The sequence below is a fragment of the Saccopteryx leptura genome, chromosome 2 (genome assembly GCF_036850995.1).
Source record: "Saccopteryx leptura isolate mSacLep1 chromosome 2, mSacLep1_pri_phased_curated, whole genome shotgun sequence".
In the NCBI taxonomy this organism is placed as follows: Eukaryota; Metazoa; Chordata; class Mammalia; order Chiroptera; family Emballonuridae; genus Saccopteryx; species Saccopteryx leptura.
Window position 1 is genome coordinate 247,784,013 of NC_089504.1, and position 25,927 is coordinate 247,809,939.

The window sequence follows — 25,927 nt, forward strand, 5'->3', positions numbered from 1 at the left end:
TAACTGAAAAATCTTTTTTTGAGAGAGAGAAACAGAGATGGACAGACAGGAAGGGAGAGAGATGAGAAGCCCCCAACTCATAGTTGTAGCACCTTAGTTGTTCACTAATTGCTTTCTCATATGTGCCTTGACCGGCAGGCTCCAGCAGAGCCAATGACCCCCTGATCAAGCCAGCAACCTTGGGTTTCAAGCCAGTGACCATGGGATTACGTCTATGATCCCATGCTCAAGCCAGCAACCCCACACTCAAACTAAGTGAGCCTGCACTGAAGCCGGAAACCTCAGGGTTTTGAACCTGGGACCTCAGCATCCTAGGCTGACGCTCTATTCACTGCCTGGTCAGGCAAAAAACAAATTTTTACGGCATAAAGCTTTATTAGGACTAAAGAAAGTCACTATATTATAAGAAAAAAAAAGTTCAATTTAATAAAAATATGTAGTAACTCAAAAAGTGCATTTAATAACATCTCTCAAATACAGTAAATGAAAATATTCCTGACTTGTTGTGGCACAATAGCTAGAGCGTTGATCTAGAATGCTGAGGTAACCAGTTTGAAACCCTGGGTCAAGGCACATACAACAAGCAAGAAGCAAGCAAGGAACAACTACAGTGAAGCAACTATGAGTTAATACTTCTTTGTTCCCCTCCCTTTTCTCTGTAAAATCAATAAATAAGTCTTTAAAAAACATATATACATTAAAAAAATGGGAAAACCCACAATTATAGTGATAAATTAGCAAACCAGGGAATGCTAAAAATAATTGGAAAATCAGCACAAAGCAAGCCAACCATCATACTGCTGGCAGTGAAAATGCGTATGTGGATAGTTCTCACTGTCAGGAAATTAGTCTTACCTGCAGTGACAAGTAAAAGCCATCATCTGGTCCTGTCAGCTCAGCCCAAATCTTGGTAGCTTCCTCCCAGGACATGCCCCTCTCAACACTAATCTATAAAAGAAACAGAACACATGAACCCAACTCACTTCTGTGCCTGCCTATCAGAGGACAGCACACCTGAATGTCGCATGGCTCCCAGACTTACCGTGTATAACTCAACATGACCAGAGGTTGAATATCCTGGAGTCAGAAACTTCTTAACATCACTTTTCCTCACTTTCTCATCTCCAGAACCAAGATCTTAAACAAGGAAAAGCAATGTATAAATGTTAAAAGAACATTTTACCAGGAATACACATAATGTTTAAAAGATTTCCCACTTACCTAAGATTCCCATATCGTATCTTCCATTTTTTTTGGCATTCTGAACAACTGCAGTGAGTGTGTCTGCAAAATACTGGAAGAGAGCATTCTGCTGGTGCACCTCCATGCCCAGAATCCTATTTAAGAATTTCCCTATGTTGTTATAATCTGCAACAAGATTACATTAAACATTTAATACACACAACTGGCAATTCAAGTTTATCTAAGATTAGTCCAAAGTCTCACTTTCTCCTTTAAAATCTTTTGTCACAACACCACTGTTCCCCAAATAGCTATCATTTGACCATTTCCACTTTATCAACTAGTGCAACTACAGTGCGTGCCCAAAGATGCTTACTGAATTGAACTTTTACATCTTCAACTTCACTTATAAAAAAGCATGAACACAATTTATCACAAGAGCACCAACACTATCTCAGCTAGTGAATTTTAGGTGCTGCAGACAGTGAAGCTCAGCTTTGGCTGCGCGATGAGCATGTCTTAAGGGGTTTGGAAGGTGAGCCAGTCTGAGCTCCAGGGTATTTTAAGAGCCTGACAGCTGAGCACAGATGGAACGTGGGTTGGGCAGTGCTGTTGTTCAGACAGAACAAAGTAGCCCTACGAACACCAAGGTAGAAAGAAAACAGCAGAGTGCTGTGAGCATTCAGTGACCAGAAACAAAGAACGACGACTCAACACTTCCCCTTCAGGCTGACAGGCATAACTATCAAACCAGGCTTCAGTGAGGGAGCAACAGCTATGTGTGTGTACAAAACAAACCCCATTACCTTTATCTAGAGTAAGAATTCCTGAGCGATCTTCTACATTTATCAGGCCAACTCCTATCAGTCCTTGCCGTACATCTGTAAAAAAAATAAGTTTATACAAAACCTAACAACCCAAATGGGCTATTACCTGACTAATCAAACTAGATTAATTCTAACATCAAGACACAGCCTGTGTTGCATGACCAGTGGTGGCGCAGTGGATAGAGCATCAACCTGGGACACTGAGGTCCCAGGTTCGAAACCCCAGGTTGCTGGCTTGAGCAAGGGGTCACTGGTTTGGCTTGTGCCCCCATCAAGGCACACATGAGAATCAATAAACAATGAAAGTAACGCAACTATGTACAAGTTAATGCTTCTCCTTTCTTTTCTTTCCTGCCTCTCTCAAAACAACAAAAAAAAGACACAATCTGTGCACTAGCCAAATTAAATGGAACCCACCCTTAGGCACTCCAAAATCCTACAGTACTCAAGTCTCACACTGTGTTCTACCATTTCATTCCAAAATTGTATTTTTCCAACAGATTTTTTTTTTTTTTTGCATTTTTCCGAAGCTGGAAACTGGGAGGCAGTCAAGACAGACTCCTGCATGAGCCCGACCGACCGACCGGGATCCAGCCAGCACGCCCACCAGGGGGCGTTGCTCTGTTGCATCCAGAGCCATCCTAGTGCCTGAGGCAGAGGCCACAGAGCATCCTCAGCGCCCGGACAATCTTTGCTCCAATGGAGCCTCAGCTGCAGGAGGGGAAGAGAGAGACAGAGAGGAAGGAGAGGGGGAAGGGTGGAGAAGCACCTAGGGGCTTCTCCTGTGTGCCGGGAATCGAACCTGGGACTCCTGCATGCCAGGCCGACGCTCTACCACTGAGCCAACCGGCCAGGGCCTCCAACAGATTTTTGACTATGCAGTTGTCACTACAGAATTTAAACATTTTGAACAAGTAACAGAATATTACTTTCAATAATTGTGTAAATAAGGAAATAATTATGTTTCGTTCCCAAATGTTACCCAGCAGTATGGACAAAGCAAAACAAACCCCCCAAAACGTATAACAGTTCACATGTTCTGCATTGTTACTGAGAGGGCAGTTTATGGAGCTTTAAAAACACTGGTGTCTTACATAAGAAGGAAGTGAGAGAAAATAGCATGACGACGTACTAGTCACACATGTAACCAGGTAGCACTCTGCTGAACACTCAAAATTGTTTAGGTTCTACGGGTAATAACTGTGGAGCCAAAGATCTTTATGCAAAAACTCCTCCTTTGGGGAACTCATCCTATCCCCCTAAATCACCTCTACAGGCTGGGGCAAAAGTAGGTCTACAATATTAATATGAAAAAAATGCAATAAAAAATACAAGAAAAAACTCCGTGTTTCACTTAACCACAACTGTATAGAAAGATATGGTTTCAGCACTGTTTGTAATGACAAACAAGGGAAAAATCAACCGAATCCAATAAGGGAATGATTAAAGAAACTGACGTAAGCTAGCTGTAGAACACTGTGCAGCTATTAAAGATGTGTCAGTGTCACAGCTACTGACTCCAAAAAGATGTCTGTAGTGTATTAAGAAAAGTACACTGGCCCTGGCTGGTTGGCTCAGCGGTAGAGCGGGAGTCCCGGGTTCGATTCCTGGCCAGGGCACACAGGAGAGGCGCCCATTTGCTTCTCCACCCCTCCCCCTCTCCTTCCTCTCTGTCTCTCTCTTCCCCTCCCGCAGCCGGGGCTCCATTGGAGCAAAGATGGCCGGGGCGCTGGGGATGGCTCTGTGGCCTCTGCCTCAGGCGCTAGAATGGCTCTGGATGCAACAGAGCGACGCCCCAGAGGGGCAGAGCATCGCCCCCTGGTGGGCATGCCGGGTGGATCCCGGTCGGGCGCATGTGGGAGTCTGTCTGGCTGCCTCCCCATTTCCAGCTTCGGAAAAATGAAAAAAAAAAAGAAAGAAAAGTACACTACAAAAGTAATATTAATGACATTTAAAAGAAAAGCTGTGTTCAGACAAACATGGAGAAAAGACGCTGGAAAGTTGTCCCTTCAGATAGTCATTACCTGTGACCTTGGCAGGTGGAAAAGGAAGGTGGGACTTAAGGACTTTCTATTTTTCAATATGGAGATTTCAAAACACATACAAATGTAAAGAGAATATTCTATAAACCACATATATTCCCATCACCCTATTTTTATTTTATTCATTTTACAGAGCTAAAGGGCGAGAGAGAGAAAGAGAGAGACAAGCACTTCAATCTGTTCCTGTATGTGCCAGGGATCAAACCAGCAACCTTTGCACTATGAGACAATGCTCTAACCAACCAAGCTGTCTGGCCAGGGCTCATCACCCTGTTTTAATACCTGTTAACACATGGCCAATATTGTTTTATGTACACCCAACCAATCCCTACAGATTATTTACCTAGATACTCTGAAATTAAATCTTTCTTTTTTTTATACAGGAAGAGAGAGAGAGTCAGAGAGAGTGATATATAGGGACAGACAGACAGGAACGGAGAGAGATGAGAAGCATCAATCATTAGTTTTTCGTTGCGGTGCCTTAGTTGTTCATTGATTGCTTTCTCATATATGCCTTGACCGCGGGCCTTCAGCAGACCGAGTAAGCCCTTGCTCAAGCTGGTGAGCTTGGGTCCAAGCTGGTGAGCTTTTTTTTGCTCAAGCAAGATGAGCCCACACTCAAGCTGACGACCTCGAGGTCTCGAACCTGGGTCCTTCCACATCCCAGTCCGACGCTCTATCCACTGCGCCACCGCCTGGTCAGGCTGAAATTAAATCTTAAGAGCTATTTGACATGGTGATTTTAAATGAACAAAACCACTTTCCTCTTACCAATCAAGTAACAACACATTGCACACCATGTCAAGAGTAAAAGCATTTCATACGAATATATGAATGAAATTTAAATCTACTTCTTATTCTATTAATTTAGGTGTCTGGTAGTAACCTTCAATTTCTAAATTTTATGCAACTGATGTCCAAAGAAAAAAACTAAAACACCACCCACCATCCTCCACGTTAGAACAGGTTCTAGCCGGAACCAGGTGGTGGCGCAGTGGTTAAGAATGTTGGACTGAAATGTGGAGAACCCAGTTTTGAAACCCCCGAAGTTGCCAGCTTGAGTGCGAGATCACCAGCTTGAGAGCAGGGTTGCTGGCTTGAGCAAGGGGTTACTTGCTCTGCTGGAGCCCCCACCCACTGTCAAGGCACATATGAAAAAGCAATCAATGAACAACTAAGGAGCTGCAACAAAGAACTGATGCTTCTCATCTCTCTCCCTGTCTGTTCCTATCAGTTCCTCTGTCTTTGTCATAAAAAGAAACAAAAATTCTAGTACTTTCTTTTTTTGTTTGTTTTTAAAGATTTTACTTATTGATTTTATGAGGGGAGGAGGATGAGAAATAGCTGCTTCGTTCACTGGTTGCTTGGCATATGTGCCTTAACCGGGCAAGCCCAGGGTTTCAAACTAGTACTTTCTTATCAGTACTGTTTACTTTCCTATGATTATCTTTTTAAAAAAAATTTCCCACTGATTCAAGAAAGAGAGAAAGGGCCTGACTAGGTGGTGGCGCAGTGGATAGAGCATCCAACTAGGATGCTGAAGACCCAGGTTCGATGCCCTGAAGTTGCTGGCTTAAGTGTGGGGTCATCCAGCTTGAGTGTAGGATCATAGACGTAACCCCATGGTCGCTGGCATGAGCCCAAGGTCTCTGACTTGAGCAAGGGATCACTGGCTCTGCTTGTAGCCCCCAGTCAAGGCACATATGAGAAAGCAATCAATGAACTAAGTTGCTGCAATGAAAAATTGATGCTTCCCATCTCTCACTTCCTGTCTATCTGTCCTTATCTCTGTCATAAAAAAAGGGGGGGGGAGGCAGAGCGAGAGAGAAAGGCACATTATCAGCTTCTTGTTTCACTTAGTTGTTCTATTCACTTGTGCACTCACAGATCATTTTTCGTTCGTGCCCTGGCTGGGAGTCGAACCTATAACCTCTGGCATGCCAGGTTGACACTTTACCCACTAAGCCATCCAGCCAGGGTATTATTGTTATTTTTTAAAGTTACCTTTAAAGAATTCTCCAGGATAGTCTGGAGGTGGTGATACCATAGCAGAATCTAGGTTTACGATGGATTTCATGACAATTTCTAATGCATTTCTTCCATACTGCAATAATAACAAACAGAAAGGCCAATTTTACCATTTGGGTCCTCTTCAATCACACAGCCACTGAACACTATAAAAACGATTATTGTTGCAAAGATTCAAAACCAGCAGGCTAAATTATATGTTCTTTCTACCTAATACCTAGAGTTCATACCTTTGTGCTTAGCAGACATTCAATAAATAACTTTACTTCTGGGAACTTAGACATAATTCATTCATACATATGTATTACATTCCTATTTTCCAATAAAAACAAAAACATTAAATTGCAGAATTGATCACTAAAGATCTAACCAATATATAAAATCCTATGTTACTGTCCACGGGAACCCATGACTTGACACAGCACCACTTCTCTCTCTCTCTCTTTTTTTATAAATAAGTTTTTATTAATTTTAATGGGGTGACATCAATAAATCAGGGTACATATATTCAAAGAAAACATGTCCAGGTTATCTTGTCATTCAATTATGTTGCATACCCATCACCCAAAGTCAGATTGTCCTCTGTCACCTTCTATCTAGTTTTCTTCGTGCCCCTCCTCCTCCCCTTCCCCTCTCCCCCCCTCACTTCTCTTTTGATCACAGGACACTACCAGGAGGTTTCAGAGACGCGAAAATCTGAAATGTACCTTGTTATCAAAGTTGAACCTACTCAGATCTCTGGATTCTGTGGCTCTTCTGTCACCATGTGTAAGTGCACCCTATCAAAACATAAAATTTCCCATCAAGGAACAGAGGACAGGCAACACACACCATCCTTTACACACATCTATACACGTCAAAAACTTACCAAACTCTCCAGTCTTTTAGCAACAATAGATGCAAATCTCTGTTCTCCTGCCAATTCAGAAATCAGGAAGACATACTCAGGAGCAGTAACTTGGTTTGATCTATGGGTTCGCCCTGTAACAACATTAAAAAAAATATCAGATTGGGTTCACTAGAAAGAGAATTCTGAAATCTATTCTTAGCATTTAACACTAAGCTGGTATCCAGAAACCCTGAAACAAGAAAAAAAAAATGAAACTGTTAAATGCTAAACATATTGCCACCCTAAATCCTTGTTTACCATCAATCACCGGGTACCAGGGAGGAGAAGCTGGACAGGGGGAGAGGAACTGGAAGGGGGGAAGAGAAGCTGGAAGGGGGGAAGAGGAGCTGGAAGGGGGGAGGGGGAGCTGGGAGGGAGTGGGAGGAGCAATGTGCCCTCAGTAAAGCCCTAGGGGGGAAAAGAGTGGCAGCTGCTCTGACCACCGTGCTCATCATAAGGGTCTGTAAGAAAGATACTCCTGAGGAACCCTGTTCTTGGCAGAACACCACAAACACCAAAAAACCCCACTGTAGATCTCCCACATCTTTTAAAAGATATGAATTCATGATGTATTCTATTTCAAGGTATATACAACAAACACCTCCAAATTCTACATATATGTATGTTCAGTTTTTATGATGTTTGAGATTAGCCCAGTTTGGGTAACTTAGTTTGTTGGAGCACTGTCCTGATATGCCAAAGTTAGGGTTCAAAAACCCCAGTCAGTGCATCTATACATGAGTCACCAGTGAAGGCCCTGGTCGGCTGGCTCAGTGGTAAAGCGTCTGCCCAGCCTGTGGAAGTCTCGGGTTCAATTCATGGTCAGGGCTTATAGAAGCAACCATCTGCTTCTCCACCTCTATTCCTTCTCTCTCTCTCTTCCTCTCCCACAACCATGGCTCGTTGGGCTTGAGCGAGCTGGCCTCAGGCACTGAGGATGGCTCCATGGCCTTGGCCTCAGGTGCTAAAAAAAAAAAAAGGCTCCAGTTGCAGAGCCACAGCCCAAGATGGGCAGAGACTTGCCCCCTAGTGTGCTTGCTGAGTGGATTCCAATTGGGGTGCATGCAGGAGTCTGTCTCTCTGCCTCCCCTTCTCTCACTAAAAAAAAGTCACCAGCAAATACATAAGTGGAACAATAAATTGATCTCTCTCTCTAAAAATCAATAAATAAAAATTGTTTTTAAAAGTTAAAAAAAGCCCGACCAGGCAGTTGGCGAAGTGAATAGAGCGTCGGACTGGGACGTGGAGGACCCAGGTTCGAAACATCAAGGTCTCCGGTTTGAGCACACGCTCACCAGTTTCAGTGTGGGGTCACTGGCTTGAATGTGAGATCACAGACATGACTCCATGGTCACTGGCTTAAAGCCAAAGGTCGCTGGCTTGCTGGAGCCCCCAGTCATAGCACATATGAGAATACAATCAATGAACAACTAAGGAGCCTCAATGAAGAATTGAGGATTCTCTGCCTGACCGGGCGGTGGCGCAGTGGATAGAGCGTCGGACTGGGATGCGGAAGACCCAGGTTCGAGTCCCCGAGGTCGCCAGCTTGAGCGAGGGCTCATCTGGTTTGAGCAAAAGCTCACAAGCTTGAGCCCAAGGTTGCTGGCTCAAGCAAGGGGTTACTCGATCTGCTGAAGGCTCGCAGTCAAGGCACATATGAGAAGGCAATCAATGAACAATTAAGGTGTTGCAACGCGCAATGAAAAACTAATAATTGATGTTTCTCATCTCTCCATTTCTGTCTATCCCTCTCTGTAAAAAAAAAAAAAAAAGAATTGATTCTCATCTCTCTCCCTTCCTGTCTGTCTCTATCTCTCCCTCTTTCTGTCTCTGTAAAAAAAAAAACTTTTTAATGACCTTAAATATAGACTTTGATATGCACACATTTCCCCAATGATTTTGCTATCTAATAAGTCAAATCTACTATAAGAACTTACCAAATTGCTGAATTGCTCTATCAGCACTCCAGGGCAATTCCAAAGTCATATGGACCCTTCGCCTTTGATTTTTAGCTCTCCGATCTGCTTGTAATGAAATACCTGAGCTGGCAGCTTCTGAGATGATAGCAATATTCTGTATCAAATGTAAGAGGAAAAGAAATCATCTCTTCTCACAGTACCCTAAAGTCCTTAGGTAGACTACAGTCCACCAATACCCACAACCTTCCTTCTTCTGAAATTACAGAACCCCCTATTTCAGCTGAGTGCATGGCTGCCCAGAATCAAAACTACATTTCCCAGTCTCCCTTGCAGCTAAGTGTGGGCATACTCCAGCCAGCAGGTTTCGTGAAGTGAACAGATCCAGAAAGTGTCCTCAGAGTTGAGAACACACCCTTCTCTTTTGTCTTCTCTGCTGGCTGAAATGAAGAATTGTAATGAATGAATCTACAACACCTGTCTTACATGAGGTGACTTGGACATGGAGGCCCACGTATTAAAGGAACAAGGCAGGCCCTGGCCGGCTGGCTCAGTGGTAGAGCATCGGCCTGGCGTGCAGGAGTCCCAGGTTTGATTCCCGACCAGGGCACACAGGAGAAGCGTCCATCTGCTTCTCCATCCCTCCCCCTTTTCTTCCTCTCTGTCTCTCTCTTCCCCTCCCGAAGCCAAGGCTCCATTGGAGCAAAGTTGACCCGGGCGCTGAGGATGGCTCTGTGGCCTCTGCCTCAGGTGCTAGAATGGCTCTGATCGGCAGAGCGAAGCCCCAAGATGGGCCGCCCCCTGGTGGGCATGCTGGGTGGATCCTGGTCAGGCGCATGTGGGAGTCTGTCTGACTGCCTCCCCGTTTCCAGCTTCGGAAAAATACCAAAAAAAAAAAAAAAAAAAAAAAAAAAAAGGAACAAGGCAGAAGAGACCTACTAACTCTTCAAGTGGCCATACCAGCCTCAGCCTAGCCTGCTCATGGGAGAGGTGCATGTGGGAGAAATCAACATCTACCTTGATCGTCACTGTGACTGGATTTTCTGTCACTTAACAGCCAAAACTAATTTCAATCAATAAAATTCCCAATGCATACAGGCAAATTCACAAGGCAAGTACATAAAATAGATACTTCTACCTACAATCTTTTAAATTTATTTAAAACATGGCACTGGCCAGTGGCTAAGTCAGGGGTCGGGAACCTTTTTGGCTGAGAGAGCCATGAACGCCACATGTTTTAAAATGTAATTCCGTGAGAGCCATACAACAACCCGTGTACGTTATGCATTATCCAATAAAAATTTGGTGTTGTCCCGGAGGACAGCTGTGATTGGCTCCAGCCACCCGCAACCATGAACATGAGCGGTAGGAAATGAATGGATTGTAATATGAGAATGTTTTATATTTTTAACATTATTTTATTAAACATTTGTCTGCGAGCCAGATGCAGCCATCAAAAGAGCCACATCTGACTCACGAGCCATAGGTTTCCGACCACTGGGCTAAGAGGATAAAGTGTCACCCTGGCACACCAGGTCATGGGTTCAATCCCCAGTCAGGGCATGTAGGAGAAGCAATCAATAAGTGCACAACTAAATAGAACAGCAAGTTGATGCTTCTCTACCTCCCCTTTCCTTCCCCCCTTCTTCTCTCTGTTGCAATCAATGGGAAAGTATTTAAAACACACTTTCGCCTGACTGGCTGGCTCAGTGGTAGAGCACCAACCTGGCATGTGGATGTCCTAGGTTTGAATCCCAGTTAGGGCACACAAAAGAAGCAACCATCTACTTCTCCACCCCTTTTCTTTCTTCCCCTCCTGTAGCCATCGCTCAATGGTTCAAGCTAGTTGGCCCTTGGCCCTGAGGGTGGCTCCATGGCCTCTGCCTTAAGCACTAAAAATAACTTGGTTGCTGAGCAACAGAGCAATGGCTCCGGATGGGCAGAGTATCGCCCCATAGGGAGCTTGCCGGGTGGATCCCCATCCAGGCACATACAGAAGTCTGTCTCTCTGCCTCCTTTCCTCTCAATTAAAACACACTCACACACCCACACTTTGACAGTGCCAACTACCACCTACTTTCTAGTAGTAACGCAGAAAAATTCATTCAAACATAATGCAAGCCCTGGCTGGGTAGGTCAGATGGTTAAGAGCAGGGGTCCCCAAACATTTTACACAGAGGGCCAGTTCACTGTCCCTCAGACCGTTGGAGGGCTGGACTATAAAAAAAACTATGAACAAATCCCTATGAACACTGCACATATCTTATTTTATAGTAAAAAAACAAAACAGGAACAAATACAATATTTAAAATAAAGAACAAGTAAATTTAAATCAACAAACTGACCAGTACTTCAATGGGAACTATGGGCCTGCTTTTGGCTAATGAGATGATCAATGTCCAGTTCCATATTTGTCACTGCTAGCCATAACAAGTGATATGACAAGCTCCCGGAGCAGTGACGCGTACATCCCATGTCACCAAAAGTAATACTGTACTCGAGCGACGTCGCGCTTTGCAGCGCAGCCACATAAAGTACTCCAGGATCACAGGATGCGAATGACCTCTCACTGACACCAATGAAAGAGGTGCCCCTTCCGGAAGTGCAGTGGGGGCCGGATAAATGGCCTGATAGAGCATCGGACTGGGATGTGGAGGACTCAGGTTCAAGACACCGAGGTCGCCAGCTTTGAGCACAGGGCTCATCTGGTTTGGGCAAGGCTCACCAGCTTGAGCCCAAGGTTGCTGGCTGTAGCAGGGGGTCACTCGGTCTGCTGAACTCCCCCTCTACCCCATCAAGGCACATATGAGAAACCAATCAATGAACAACTAAGGAACTGCAACTAAGAATTGATGTTTCTCATCTCTCTCCCTTCCTGTCTGTCTGTCCCCATCTGTCCCTCTGTCTGACTCTGTCTCTGTCACCACACACACACAAAAAAAGTATGGTGCCACTAAGATAACCTGAGAAAATGCAGTATTTTAATATTCTGATTAAAGATTTCAAAAGCCTCCAAGCTATCAAGAACCAAACTAATTATTTTTTTGAGTCAGAGCGAGAGAAAAGCATCAACTTGTTCCACTTAGTTGTGCCATTGATTGCTTCTCATAAGTGCCCTGACCAGGGCTTAAACTGGGGACCTCAGAATGACAAGCCTGCACCCTCATGGCCAAGCTGGTGACCGTGTGATTGAGCCAGCATGCCCAGCACTCTGGGGTGGCACTCTATCCACTGCACCACTGCCCAGGGCCAAGAACCTTATTTAATTCTGTGCATAGCACAGAACACCTATTACTAAAAAATATAGACTAACATTCAATAAGCATAATTTATAATAAAATAAAAAACCCTCTAAAGATTTGTCTAAACGTCTAAATGTATGGGCTATCCTTGTCATTGCACAGCATCCCACAAAACAAAGCAGGGGCGGGGGGAGAAAAACACCCCAGAAAAACATACCTTATCTCCATCCATAAATCTTTGTTTTTCCGTGATATTTAGTATTTCCACTGGGACATCAAGTTCAGATCTTGACTCATAAGATATGCTTCCATCATCATTGCTTACAACCCTCCCCTTGCGACCAGTCATCTGCAAAGCCAAACAAACTGAGCGATCACCCATAAAGGTGCCAGGCTTGAACCCAGGACTCCCTCACAGGAGAAACCGGGTGTGAGGTGGAAGGAGAATAAGCCAATGCGTGCTGTGCGAGTGCTGGGGGGACATTGTGACACGGCCCCCAGGCCCTGAAAAGTTCCTATTCCAGAGAAGAGAGCAGACATGTAGCCATGAGCATAAAGGTTCCTGGCAGGTGCAGAGACTGAGAGGTGTCTCGGGCAGACACCCAAACACTAAGGGCTCCAGGATGAGCACTGGGGTAGAAGAAGGGCCCTAGAGCTGACAGGAAACTAGACAGATCATTACTTGAAGCTACCCAAAACATCACTCATTCTACAGGGTTTCAGAAGTGGCCAGAAATGACCAAGAACAAACACAGCCCTGCTCAAGCCCTATTTACCTCAGCAACATTCTCAGGGCCGCCAAGTTCATCAATAAGTTCATCCAAGGTATTAGGAGGGAGGTCTTCAGCTAATTTTTCTAATTTATCGAGAAGGTCTTTCTTCATCTGCTGGGCCCTTTCCACGGCATCCTGACTTGTTATAAGGCTGTTGTTACTGCTGATATTACTGTTAGCTAAATAAAGTACATTTGTTAAAGATCAGTACATGTATTAAATATTTGTTTTGTTTAAAAGTACATTTCACAGACAAAGCAAGCTTCCACACAGGTACCTGGTGCACTGTTAGGAGCAGGTGAAACAACTGGTGTAGATGAAAAGCTAGGTCGTTTTGATCCGAGACCTGATGCTAATAAGGCACTTTGAATAGAATCTGGATCTATAGTTTTCTTTTTTTTCCTATCTTTGTTTTTCTTGTGGTCTTTTCTGATTAACCAAGGATCTGAAAATTAAAGTAAGATATATTTCAAATCACTTGTTAAAACAAGCACAGACTCTTCAAAGAAAACAACCACTGAGGTTTTTGGTCTTGTCAACTGATAACTTGTAAACAGTTGCTAACTACAGAGGTCCAGTACATCCACATACCATGCGGCACAATCCCATGGCTTGAGGTTAAAACTACCGTGGCAAAACTGGGGTCACCATCTCACATAAATGAGCTTAACCTCCAGTGGACAGACAAGCCTGGAACTCTCCGCCAAGCAAAGATCAGAATCTGTGTAATGATTTGTACTTCAAAGAAAAAAAGGTCTTGTTGTAATAGCCGGTATCAAATGAATGGAAATGACTACCCCTTCGTCCCCATGTAACACCCTGATGGACTTACCATACTCGTCGTCCTCGCTAGACTCATCTCTAAAGGGGTTGAAGTCATCGTCATCGCCAGAGCTCATGTTTTTGGAGCTCTCGTAGTCACTCTCCTCATTCTCAGAGGCGTAGGACTCGCTTCCACTGTCATCGGAACTGCTACCAGTAAGGCCACCTACTTTCCGTGCTTTTTTGGCGTCTCGAGTTATTTCTTCACCTACCCTCAAACCCAACAAGACAGCCCCAACACACTGTTGTAAAGATCCAGAAAATTACATTCATTCTTGAGTTAATCCAAATGAAACCAGTAGAAGAAAAGCATTTACCTAAGTATGAACAAATAAAATGCACAAAAAAAGCGCTAACCTTCCGGACTCACACAGAAATTAGGTTATGTTCAATTATTAGAAAGTACAAACTCAAACCTGCCTTCAAGCGCATCAGTTTCAAAATAAATTCAGAACAGAAACAAAACAGATTCTCAGGAACGGTCACAGTTAACTGTGTATAGGATTGAGAGAAGAGGCTAGATAATTATAGTCGTACAGAATACTTAAAAAATAGGACTTCACGGAATACAGCTGACCCTTGAACAGCATTGGTTTAAACTGCATGGATCCAATTATACACAGATATTTTTCCATCAGTACTATGACTGTATTGTCCTTTTCTTATGATTTTAATAACATTTCCTTTCCTCTAGCTTAAGTTGTTCTAAGTACACAGTACAGTAACAAAACACATAACATACAAAAATGAGTTGACTGTTATCAGTAGGGCTTGCAGCTAAGAACAGGCTATTAATTGTTAAGTTTTGGGGGAGTGAGTGCTCCTAACTCCTGTGCTGTTCAAGGGTCAATTGTACAAGCTATAAAACTGCATATTTAAAGAAAACAATAATCTGAATTGTCTTAATATTCAGAAAAGATATCTGAAACCAATCAAAACCAAATAACATTAAGGGGTTCACACAGTTAAGATGCCACCGCTGCTAGGACAGCATTATTTCTTGTGCCAATAAGAGAATTAAAAACATTGCCAATCAGACTATAATAACCAACTCACGTTTAAGTGTTTTAAACATGTAAAAAACTTCTTAGGATTAACAAAACATGGTTAAACTGTCAGTCACCATGTTTAGAGCACACAGCATAACGGTCTGTTACACAGTAAGTTCTCACCCCTATACAGAAAGCACGCCCGAGAAAGACTGTAAACAAACACATGTGCCCATAGCTTTGACAACAGAAAGGCCCAGACTCTGGTTCCCACTAGCGGTGTGAACCTGAGAAAAATCCCTAACCTCAGTCTTTCATGCCTTGTTCCTTGTCTGTAAGTCCGAAGAACTAAGACTTGCTTTCATATGAACCTTTACATGGCTTGTGCTTACTCCCATGCCTAGTGGTATTCAAATGGCTCAAGCCCTAACGTAAAGTGGGTTTTCTGTGCATTCAAAATACACAAGTGACAGTGAAAACAAGCAGCCACTGGCCAACTCAGGGAAGTCAGTTAATTGCCAAACTGTATCTGCTTCAAAATGTTCAAATCTATTTTCAGTAACATTAAAAAAAATAACCAAAACCCACCTTTCCGCTTCTTTATTTTATTCTCTTTACAAGGACTGTCTCTTGGTGAACTGTTGTTACTTGGACCTGTCAAATCGATTCCCAGCAAACTATAAAGCTTTTTCCTGTCTGGAGCAGGGAAGTGTTTTTCAATGAGTGACTGCAACACTCCTCTGTTCACAGGAGAGAGAAGAGTGACAATGAGCGATTCAGCTTGAAAAATAATTATATATAAAGTCTCACTGAAGATAAACTAATCTAAATCAGCAACTTTAAACCAATGCACCGTAAGAATTTTGAAAACATGCAATATTTGACTAGTCAGGGGAACTGACCTTTTTTTTTAGATCGTAAAAAAAAAAAAAAAGGAAAAAATGACAAAAGCCAACAAAACAATACCCATCCAATATACCTGTTTTTTGTGTCAGGCAAAAAATATATTTCTTGGTGTGCTATAGCATTTTAGTCATTAGTTTATATGTGCCATCAGATTAAAAAGGTTGAAAATTACTGATCTAAGTAAAAGCTCAAAACCAACATTACTTGGCAGTTGAAACAAAATCATTCAGTTCTCCTCCGCCCTCTTCCAAGGCTTCTAATGTTCTGGCTTCTCCTGTAGACTGTAGGCCAATTACAACACACTAAAAAAAAAAAAGACATGTCAATTATACATAAAAATATGCATGTGGCACGTATGACAATTTTTTTTAAGAGGTGAACTACATCAATTTACCTCTATTTTTATTTTTTTAATTTTATTTATTTATTTATCCATTTTTAGAGAGGAGAGGGAGAGACAGAGAGAGAAAGAGACAGAGAGAGAGAAGAGACAGAGAGAGAGAAGGGAGGAGAAGCTGGAAGCATCAACTCCCATATGTGCCTTGACCAGGCAAGCCCAGGGTTTCGAACCGGCAACCTCAGCATTTCCAGGTCGACGATTTATCCCACTGCGCCACCACAGGTCAGGCCATGACAATTTATTTTTTTTCAGAGACAGAGAGAGAGGAATAGATAGGGACAGACAGGAATGGAGAGAGATGAGAAGCATCAATCATCAGTTTTTCATTGCGACCTTAGTTGTTCACTGATTGCCTTCTCATATGTGCCTTGACCGCGGGCCTTCAGCAGACCGAGTGACCCCTTGCTTGAGCCAGTGACCTTGGGTTCAAGCTGGTGAGCTTTGCTCAAACCAGATGAACCCACACTCAAGCTGGCGACCTCGGGGTCTTGAACCTGGGTCCTCCGCATCCCAGTCCGACGTTCTATCCACCGCGCCACCGCCTGGTCAGGCACATATGATATTTTAAAAAGTACTTATTTCTTTATCTTTTATTTATTTTAGAAAGAGAGTAACATCAATTTGTTGTGCCACTTATTCATGCATTCATTGGTTGATTCTTTTATGTTCCCTGACCAGAAATCAAACCTGCATCCTTGGCATACTGATATAACGCTCTAACCAACTGAACTTCATGAAGCCTGGACTTTTAAGACATTTTGAATACTTAGTTAAGAAAAATTGTCTGACCTGTGGCAGCATCAGTGGATAAAACGTCAACCTAGAATGCTGAGGTTGCCAGTTCAAAACCCTGGGATTGCCCGGTCGGGGCACATATGAGAAGCAACTACTATGAATTGATGCTTTCCGCTCCTCTCCCTGTCTTTCTCTCTATCCTATTGCTTAAAAATAAAATCTTTAAAAAAAAAAAAAGATTTCAAACAAGAATGACCATTTTTGTGCATGTGTGCTCATGTACTTAGTCTACATATATTTGAGACATGTTATATGTAAAAACTACTGCAGCAGTGGACATGACTGAAACCCCTGCCACAGCTCTTTGTGCTTTAAGCAGAGATATAGTCCTCAAAAAGAAAAAAAGCTAGCCTGACCTGTGGTGTTGCAGTGGCTAAAGCATCGACCTGGAACGCTGAAGTTACGGGTTGGAAACCTTGGGCTTACTGGTCCAGGCACATATGGGAGTTGATACTTCCTGCTCATCCCCCTTCTCTCTCACTCTCTTCTAAAATGAATAAATAAAATCTTAAACAAAAAATAAAAAGAAATAAAAATAAAAAGACAAAAACCTTAACATATATATCTATGCCCTGGCTGGGTAGTTCAGTTGGTTAACGTGGTATTCTGACATGCCGAGGTTGTGGGTATGATCCTCGGTGATGGCAGATACAAGAATCAACCAATGATGGCATGAATAAGTGAAACAAGTCCATGTTTTTCTCTCTCTTTAAAAATAAGTAAGTCAATCAATAAATAAAAGAAACATATATATCCACGTTATCAGTGGTTACATCTATCAAGGGCAAATTATAGTCATGTTTATTTCTTCACATCTTTTTGAACTATCTAAATTCTTTATAACCAGGCACTGTTTTTATTATTTTAAAAACTATTTTAATTTTATTTATTCATTTTTAGAGAGGAGAGAGAGAGACAGAGAGGGAGACAGAGAGAGAGAGAAGGGAAGAGGAGCTGGAAGCATCAACTCCCATATGTGCCTTGACCAGGCAACCCAGGGTTTCAAACCGGCGACTTCAGCATTTCCAGGTCGACGCTTTATCCACTCCGCCACCACAGGTCAGGCTTTAAAAACTATTTTTTACAGTCTTAACTACATTAATACAATATTTTTACTATCCTTTAGAAAAAGCAAGCATTAGAAGTAAAACTCCTCAACACACAAAAGACTAAAACAAAAAAAAAATGAACCTCCTAAAAGTGTCCAACTTACTTTTCCATTCTTGATTTCTTCTCGCGCCAGCTGCACAACCCGCTTAACTTTAGAGGCTATGCACAAGTACTTGAAAAACCTCTGGTGAGCAGACCAGAACTGCCCCCACATGGACTTCTTCATCCGCTGCTCTGCATCAATCAGATCCGCAGCTTGCTGAAACCGCTCCCTGGCGATGACCCACTGAAGATGCAGCCAACATTTTAGGTGTTTCATCTTTAAGTGCATATTATTTTAAAATAACTAGTTCAGTCAAAATAATGTTAAGGGTAAGACCATTAATTTTGTGAAGCATATTCAGTAACTTGGGATCTCTAAAAATGCTTTTTAGGATGCTCACACACCACTGTTCCAAAATTCTTATGACTAATGCAAGTATTTTAAGAAAGAGTTACATTGTGATATTTAAAACTATGCAACACAAATAAATGGCTATTTTTTTAAACATTAGCAAAGAGAAGACTGGGATTATTAGGAAAAGAAGGATCTGGTGATTTATCTGTTGTAAGTTACACTGAACAAAAACTAGTAGATACATTAGCAGGTGCATTAAAAATACTGGGAATTAAAGAAAAAGTCCTTACCAGCTTGACTGCTTTGTTATACATTTTTACATAGCTCTGAGAAAGAAGAACTTCCTCAATTTTGAAGGTCACTCCAGTAAAGCTCAGCTGTCGAGCAATGTACATTCCTCTAAGCTTCATATCCATAGCAACTATTTCCATGGCACCAACACCTCTGAATAAAATTAAAACATACAGTAACTATCAATAAATATAGTAGGGCTTTAACATACACGCAAGAGGAGTTTCTAGCAATACACATCTTCTAGACCGTTCCTGTGAACGAACAATGTACACTGTAAACAACAATTACCTCCGTTCTACTGCTTGAATAAAATCACTGAATTCTCTGAACGGGGTTCCTTCACCCCATATTCCTAGACGGTTCATATAGGCCATGTTTCGTGGTTCAGAAGCACCTGAAAATAAATAAGGAAATAAAACATAGTGCCACTAAAAAATTAAGCTATGCACAAATCTTTTAAATAAATAGCTACTCACCAGTGGCACTAGCATAAACAACTCTGGCTTTTGGCAATTTGTTCTGAAGTTCTAAAACTGCTAAGCCTGTTTTGGTTGGCTTTGAAGAACCAACAGGACATAAGTTTTTTGCTTTATGACATTCATCAAATACTATCTGTAAGAAATAAATTAAGGAACATATCACAGTAATGTGTATCCTGTGTCTTCAATCTTCCAGGAAGTTAACTTTTATTTCCCTGAGGCCTTGGGCAACATCCAAGATTTCTCAGGTGGTGATCCTAAGATTATTAGGGGAAAGGATGCTGTTGATAGTCAGCCCCTGGGCATTAACTTTGTAAAATAGCACCCACATGCCTGTCACCCCGCCCTGTCAAACCTACACTTTGCCATGTGGGCTGCAGGCTGCTTGCTCGTTCAGGAAGGCGACAGACACCAGTGGAGCCCCCTGTGCCTCTCCTTGACTGCACCCCCCACCCAGGTCTCAGACGCACCCACTGAATTTAGTCTTCTTCTTCGCTGGATACTGAATTCCTAACTGGAATGGAAGACAAGATTCACGGCAGCACAAAGTCCACCACGGAGATAATTTAGGCAAACTCCGTCATTAGAAGTAACAAGTGACCCCCTTAGTCAGCACTTCAGATCCCGCTGATGATCACAGAGGACAGCAAGGCTGTGCTGCGCACAAAGAAGTCAGGAAGCCCTAAGGCAGGGGTCCCCAAACTTTTTACACAGGGGGCCAGTTCACTGTCCCTCAAACCATTGGAGGGCCAGACTATAAAAAAACTATGAACAAATCCTTATGCACACTGCACATATCTTATTTTAAAGTAAGAAAACAAAATGGGAACAAATACAATATTTAAAATAAAGAACAAGTAAATTTAAATCAACAAGCTGACCAGTATTTCAATGGGAACTATGCTCCTGTCACTGACCACCAGTGAAAGAGATGTCCCTTCCGGAAGTGCAGCGCGGGGCCGGATAAATGGCCTCAGGGGGCCGCATGTGGCCCGTGGGCCGTAGTTTGGGGACCCCTGCCCTAAGGCAACAGTTTCCTGTCTTCCCAGGTGCTCTGCTAGTGAACATGCGTGTGGAGCCCCAAGAGAGACAGAGGAGTCAGCATTTCGCACATCTCTGAGCGTTTCCCTGAACCAGGAACATCAACACTGGCCTCCTGTATGACAGCCGCCAGAGTCACCTTCCCGCCCTCCTCAGCCTCTGTTTAAACATTAAAGCTGGCGCTCCTGCAATTTGTTTCTTTAATCTCAGAACCCATTTTCTACATATTCACCCTTATATTAACTTTTGTGTCATTAAAAAATATAAAAATGTTTCTTGCAAAGGATACCACTCCATCAAAGTCATCACTGCACCAGTGGAGAAGCTGTTTTAACCTCGTTTTATATTTCCCGCCAGACTGACTTTCACCAATAAGGGAAGAATAGGTAGCAAAAATAACACCCTTTTTCACACTCCCATTATGTTTGGAAGAAATTTTTCCATATTTAAACTAAAAAAGAAAAGAGAAGAATTTAGTATATGTACTTTTCTCTGTAAAATATTTATCCCACCCAAACCTCTGTTGCAAGGAATCTGGTAGTCCATGGTGAGCTCTGGGTAAGTCAAGGACCTCCTGAGAGTATACACAAAATTTCTTATACATATGACCAAACACATACAACATATCCACCATATATATGTATATATGTGGTACAAGGTATCATGCACATTTTTATGGTACGAGGATCCCCTTTTCAGTCTCAAAAACGTCTATCACCAAAAAAAGATTACAAACCAAACTCCATTCTACAAATATTTATTGTATATTTATTACTATGTGCAAAACACTATAAGTTCTGCAGGAAATATAAAAATTATGATTAATAGATAATGTGTCTTTCTTCAGTTACACTGACTAGGAAATTGAAAATATTTTAGGTGCTACTTACATGGTTTTATTTTGAACAGTTAGCAGTCATTCAAGCTATAGCACCTTACCTACTAATCACGTCAGAAATGGCCACCCAAAAACGCACCGGTAAGCAGGGCAACAATGAACCAACCAGGGACTCGTGTGGCAAGTAGATTTATGGTAACTTATTTTCAAGGGCCAGAGGGAGAAAACTGCAAGAAATATGTCTGTCTATTCTAGCCTAAAACTCCAGCAATCAGTGCATAGCTGGATGACAACAAAGAATCCAAAAATTAAGAACCTTATCATATTAAACTGTGCTTTAGATAGAGACACACATTTTCTTTCACTTAACAGACTGTCTTAACATGAACACAGGTATGGGTATACGAGTCCATTGGATGTACAAGTATCTAAACCAGTTTCCACACCGCAGTAATTTTCTAAATGCTGTGGTGGGCACACCCCTTATCCACACAGCTTTATTCCACTGCACCTTCTCACATTTGAGTTTCACCCATATGATGTTAATTCAGAAATAACAACAAACATTAACACCGAAGACTATCTATAACAACAAAGACAAGGCCCACTTTTGCCACTACATAAGCCTGCCTGGCATATATTTGACCCACAAACTAACAGTAGCTAGCACTCACTAGGTTTTCTGCGCAAGTAACTCACTGAATCCTTATAACAACCCTACGAAGTAGAAACTTATTATTCCCATATCATACACAAGTCAGTATTTATTGAAAGACCAACTGAATAAACTTTCATACCTTATTTAATGAATGAACCAAAATGTTTTTTGCTCCAATATCCCTCAAATCTCTTTCAGCATCATACTTTAAATCATTTGAAACACTGAACCTGCCACAGAAATAAATAAATAGATAAATAAACGCAAATTGCATCATTCCGGTAATTTTAAGGAATAAATAAAAGCAGGCCTAGGTACTTCAAAAAAATATAAACCTCATTGTGCCCTGCACACGCTGAAGTAACAATGCACATGTGAGAGCTTTGCAGCCAGCCGTTAGCACTTACCACAACGCCCTCTTTCTACTCAGCAGGTAATTCTCATAGATGATTCCCGCTATTGTCCTTCCTTTCCCGACACCTGCACCGTCACCAATTAAGAAGCCCGCACGATCTCCATTAGGTAGGAATGTTTCATGTTGCTGAAAAACAAAAAGCTGCCAATTAGTCTTTTTTTTTTTTAAAGAGAGAAAGTTAGAGAGAGGGATAGATAGGGACAGACAGGAACAAAGAGAGATGAGAAGCATCAATCATTAGTTTTTGTTGCGACACCTTAGTTGTTCATTGATTGATTTCTCATATGTGACTTGACCAGGGGGTTACAGCAGACCGAGTAACCCCTTGCTCAAGCCAGTGACCTTGGGTCCAAGCTCGTGAACTTTTGCTCAAACCAGATGAGCCCGCACTCAAGCTGGCAACCTTGGAGTCTCGAACCTGGGTCCTACGCATCCCAGTCCAATGCTCTATCCACTGTGCCACCACCTGGTCAAGTTAATCTACTTCTTTTGATAAATTTGGACATCAGTCTTTCATACACTGTCTATGATTATATTAACACAACCTTTGCTTATACAATGGCATGCAGTTTGGTTTAGTATGGATACATAATCTTTTATTTGTATATATTCAATCTCGTTAAGCACACATGCACCAGGCAAATAAAATTAACAAATTGATGTGCATTCTTCCATGCCCCTTATAACACCTGCACAACCAGAAAAACTTAAAAAAATTTTAATTTATTTATTGATGTTAGAGAAAAAGAGAAAGGGAGATAGAGAGACACAAACACTGATCTGCTCCTGTGTGTGCCCTGACCAGGAATTGAACCTGCAAATTCTGTGTTTCGAGCCAAGTGAGCTATCTAGCCAGGGCCTATATACAAACTTTTGCATCACACATAAATGTGGAGGGGGGTGTGTGTGTGGCTATTTGGCCATTACTATCTTGACAAAGATAGAGTATGATAGGCCCTGGACAGTGGCTCAGTGGATAGAGCATCAGCCCAGTATATGGACATCCTAGGTTTGATTCTTGGTCAGGGCACACAGGAGAAGTGACTATCTGCTTCTCCAACCCTCTCCCTTCTCTCTCTCTTCCCCTCCTGCAGCTAGTGGCTCAATTGGTTTGAGTGTGACCCTGGGCACTGAGGATGGCTCCGCTGATCTGAGTGCATCAACCTCAGACAATAAAAATAGCTTAGTACTCGAGCATGAGCGACTGATGGGTTTGCTGGGTGGATCTCAGTCGGAGTGTATGCAGGAGTCTGCCTCACTATCTCCCCTCCTGTCATCTAAAAATAAATAAATAAATAAATAAATAAATAAATAAATGATTTAAAGATAGAGTATGACACAAATGCTTTCAAAACAACTGGCATTTAACTCACACTGTAGTAAAAGCTGAAACAACACCCATACAGTAACACCTCAGTTTATTCAATCACCCTCAAGAGTATGGGCTTCAAAATCTTCTCTAGCTTTCAGGCAGAGACTGTAACAAATAGCCTTACATGAATGCTCTTACCTAATGAGGATAAGAACATAAGGGATAAGCCCTGGCCGGTTGGCTCAGTGGTAGAGCATCGGCCTGGCATGTGGAAGTCCCGGGTTTGATTCCCAGCCAGGGCACACAGGAGAGGCACCCATTTGCTTCTCCACCCCTCTCCCTCTCCTTCCTCTCTGTCTCTCTCTTCCTCTCCCGCAGCCAAGGCTCCATTGGAGCAGAGATGGCCCGGGCGCTGGGGATGGTTCCTTGGCCTCTGCCCCAGGCGCTAGAGTGGCTCTGGTCGCAGCAGAGCGACACCCCGGAGGGGCAGAGCATCGCCCCCTGGTGGGCAGAGCATGGCGGATCCCGGTCGGGCGCATGCGGGAGTCTGTCTGTCTCTCCCGGTTTCTAGCTTCAGAAAAATACAAAAATAAAAATAAAAATAAATAAAATAAAAAAGAACATAAGGGATAGTCTGTGGGATAGTCCCCCAGCAATGGAATTGTTAAGTCAAGGATTTATGTATTTTTAATCTTAATATATATTCCTAGCAAATTCCAAAAGGTTGTGGTATTTGTCATTTCCACTAGCAATGCACTTTCTATATCCATCTACCCCCATTTAATTTTCTAACACATAAAACATCTCTGAAATCACATTCACAAGTTTTGCATGCAAGGGAAACTTTCCTGGACCAAAACAACCATATTATATAGATTAAGATTAAAAAGTAAATATGGTACCCAGTTATAAAATAGCATTGCCTACTTACCTGTGCTGCATAAGTAACTGCTTCAAGCTGTAGCGCTGACAACCAGCCATTGTCAATGGTTTCCTCGGATATGGATGTTTTGTACCAAACATCAGGAGGAGTAACACTGGATAAAGAGCTAGTTTCCACAACAGCGTCTGGGTGACGCAGGCCAATTTTTACTAAACAAAAATTTAAAAAACAGTTCATTTGAATTATCCTAGATAATAATACTTCCAGTTGTATTATGCCATTGCAATATGTCTGTCCCTATCTATCCCTCTCTCTAACTTTCTCATGGCAGAAAATACAAGTAAATAAGTAACTATACATGCTAGGATTCTACTGAAAAGAATTACTGACTAATAGAAAAATGCTGTTTAAATTAGACTAAAATGACCTATTTACTGACTGCCTATGTTTTTAAATAGACTTGCTGATTAAAAAGATCTAGAAAAATAACCAACTTAGTGTACACACCAGGTTCTCCAGTAGTAACAGGACAGAATCCTACAACTGAGGAGTTTGCATGAATGAACCATTCACTTCAATTATTGATAAAATAATTTATTTTGGCCCTGGCCGGTTAGCTCAGTGGTAGAGCATCGGCCTGGCGTGCGGGAGTCCCGGGTTCAATTCCCGGCCAGGGCACACAGGAGAAGCGCCCATCTGCTTCTCCACCCCTCCCCCTCTTCTTCCTCTCTCTGTCTGTCTCTTCCCCTCCCGCAGCCAAGGCTCTGTTGGAGCAAAGTTTGCCCAGGCGCTGAGGATGGCTCTGTGGCCTCTGCCTTAGGTGCTAGAATGGCTCTGATTGCGGCAGAGCATCGCCCCCTGGTGGGCATGCCAGGTGGATCCCGGTCAGGCGCATGCGGGAGTCTGTTTGCCTCCCCGTTTCCAACTTCAGAAAAATACAAAAAAATAAAAAAATAAAAAATAATAATTTATTTTATCAATATTTGCCATATAATTTTATCTTGGAAAATCTTTCCACAGAAATCTTGGCTACTAAATTAAATAGCATCTCGTTCCCCAAAATGTATAATGTGAATGTAATTTAAAATAGGGGTCAGCAAACGTTTCCTAAGTGATCGGGTAGCAAATATGTTCAGTTCTGGAGGGCGGCGGGTTTTTTACATCTCTGGGACATTGCTGTTGTTGCAGGGTAAAAGCAGCTGTAGCCGATAAATAAACCAATGGGCATGGCTAGGTGCCAATAAAATCTTATTTATAAAAACAGGCAATGGTCCAGATTTACTTTGCTGACCTCTGTTTCAAGGGCCATCAATAAACTTTCAATCCTTTTGTGAAGGCTATTATTGGGAGGGAGGAACATAAAATTTCAGATACCACAACCTAAAGCTCATTTTAAATGACCAGAAAAGTTTGAGGTATTAGAGCTCATTCGTGGTTGATAAACAGAGATTTTTAGTTTAGTGATATTATTAGTGGCTTTTTATAGGAACCCAGATTACAAAAAAGACAAAATCTAGCCATAGGGTTTTTTTTAATTGTGAAAATTTTTATACAAAAGCTAAAAAATATTTTCATGGTAATTATGGAAAAAAGGTAATAATGTTAAACCACTAAATTCAAATATAGTAGCATATTTTAAGATTGTTTTTATAATTTGAGTTAGATAACTTCTTTACATAAACCTAAGAT

General features: G+C 42.1%; 1 protein-coding gene across 6 annotated transcripts in view; it reads right to left on the reverse strand.

Annotated features, from left to right (window-relative positions):
- SBNO1 (strawberry notch homolog 1) overlaps nt 1–25,927 on the reverse strand; it is a 60,880-nt gene that overhangs the window by 11,092 nt on the left and 23,861 nt on the right. For all 6 annotated transcript variants that reach the window (XM_066371101.1, XM_066371103.1, XM_066371105.1 and 3 more), the window contains 22 exons: nt 24,287–24,447; nt 22,036–22,169; nt 21,768–21,858; nt 20,422–20,583; nt 19,089–19,224; nt 18,901–19,006; nt 18,609–18,762; nt 18,025–18,207; nt 15,821–15,918; nt 15,299–15,450; nt 13,732–13,929; nt 13,177–13,344; nt 12,903–13,078; nt 12,344–12,475; nt 8,906–9,041; nt 6,948–7,060; nt 6,787–6,858; nt 6,056–6,155; nt 1,989–2,063; nt 1,222–1,368; nt 1,043–1,137; nt 856–948 (listed from right to left, as the gene is read on the reverse strand). In XM_066371101.1, coding sequence (XP_066227198.1) covers nt 856–948; nt 1,043–1,137; nt 1,222–1,368; nt 1,989–2,063; nt 6,056–6,155; nt 6,787–6,858; nt 6,948–7,060; nt 8,906–9,041; nt 12,344–12,475; nt 12,903–13,078; nt 13,177–13,344; nt 13,732–13,929; nt 15,299–15,450; nt 15,821–15,918; nt 18,025–18,207; nt 18,609–18,762; nt 18,901–19,006; nt 19,089–19,224; nt 20,422–20,583; nt 21,768–21,858; nt 22,036–22,169; nt 24,287–24,447 — 2,882 coding nt within the window. The remainder of the gene's footprint in view (nt 1–855; nt 949–1,042; nt 1,138–1,221; nt 1,369–1,988; nt 2,064–6,055; nt 6,156–6,786; nt 6,859–6,947; nt 7,061–8,905; nt 9,042–12,343; nt 12,476–12,902; nt 13,079–13,176; nt 13,345–13,731; nt 13,930–15,298; nt 15,451–15,820; nt 15,919–18,024; nt 18,208–18,608; nt 18,763–18,900; nt 19,007–19,088; nt 19,225–20,421; nt 20,584–21,767; nt 21,859–22,035; nt 22,170–24,286; nt 24,448–25,927) is intronic.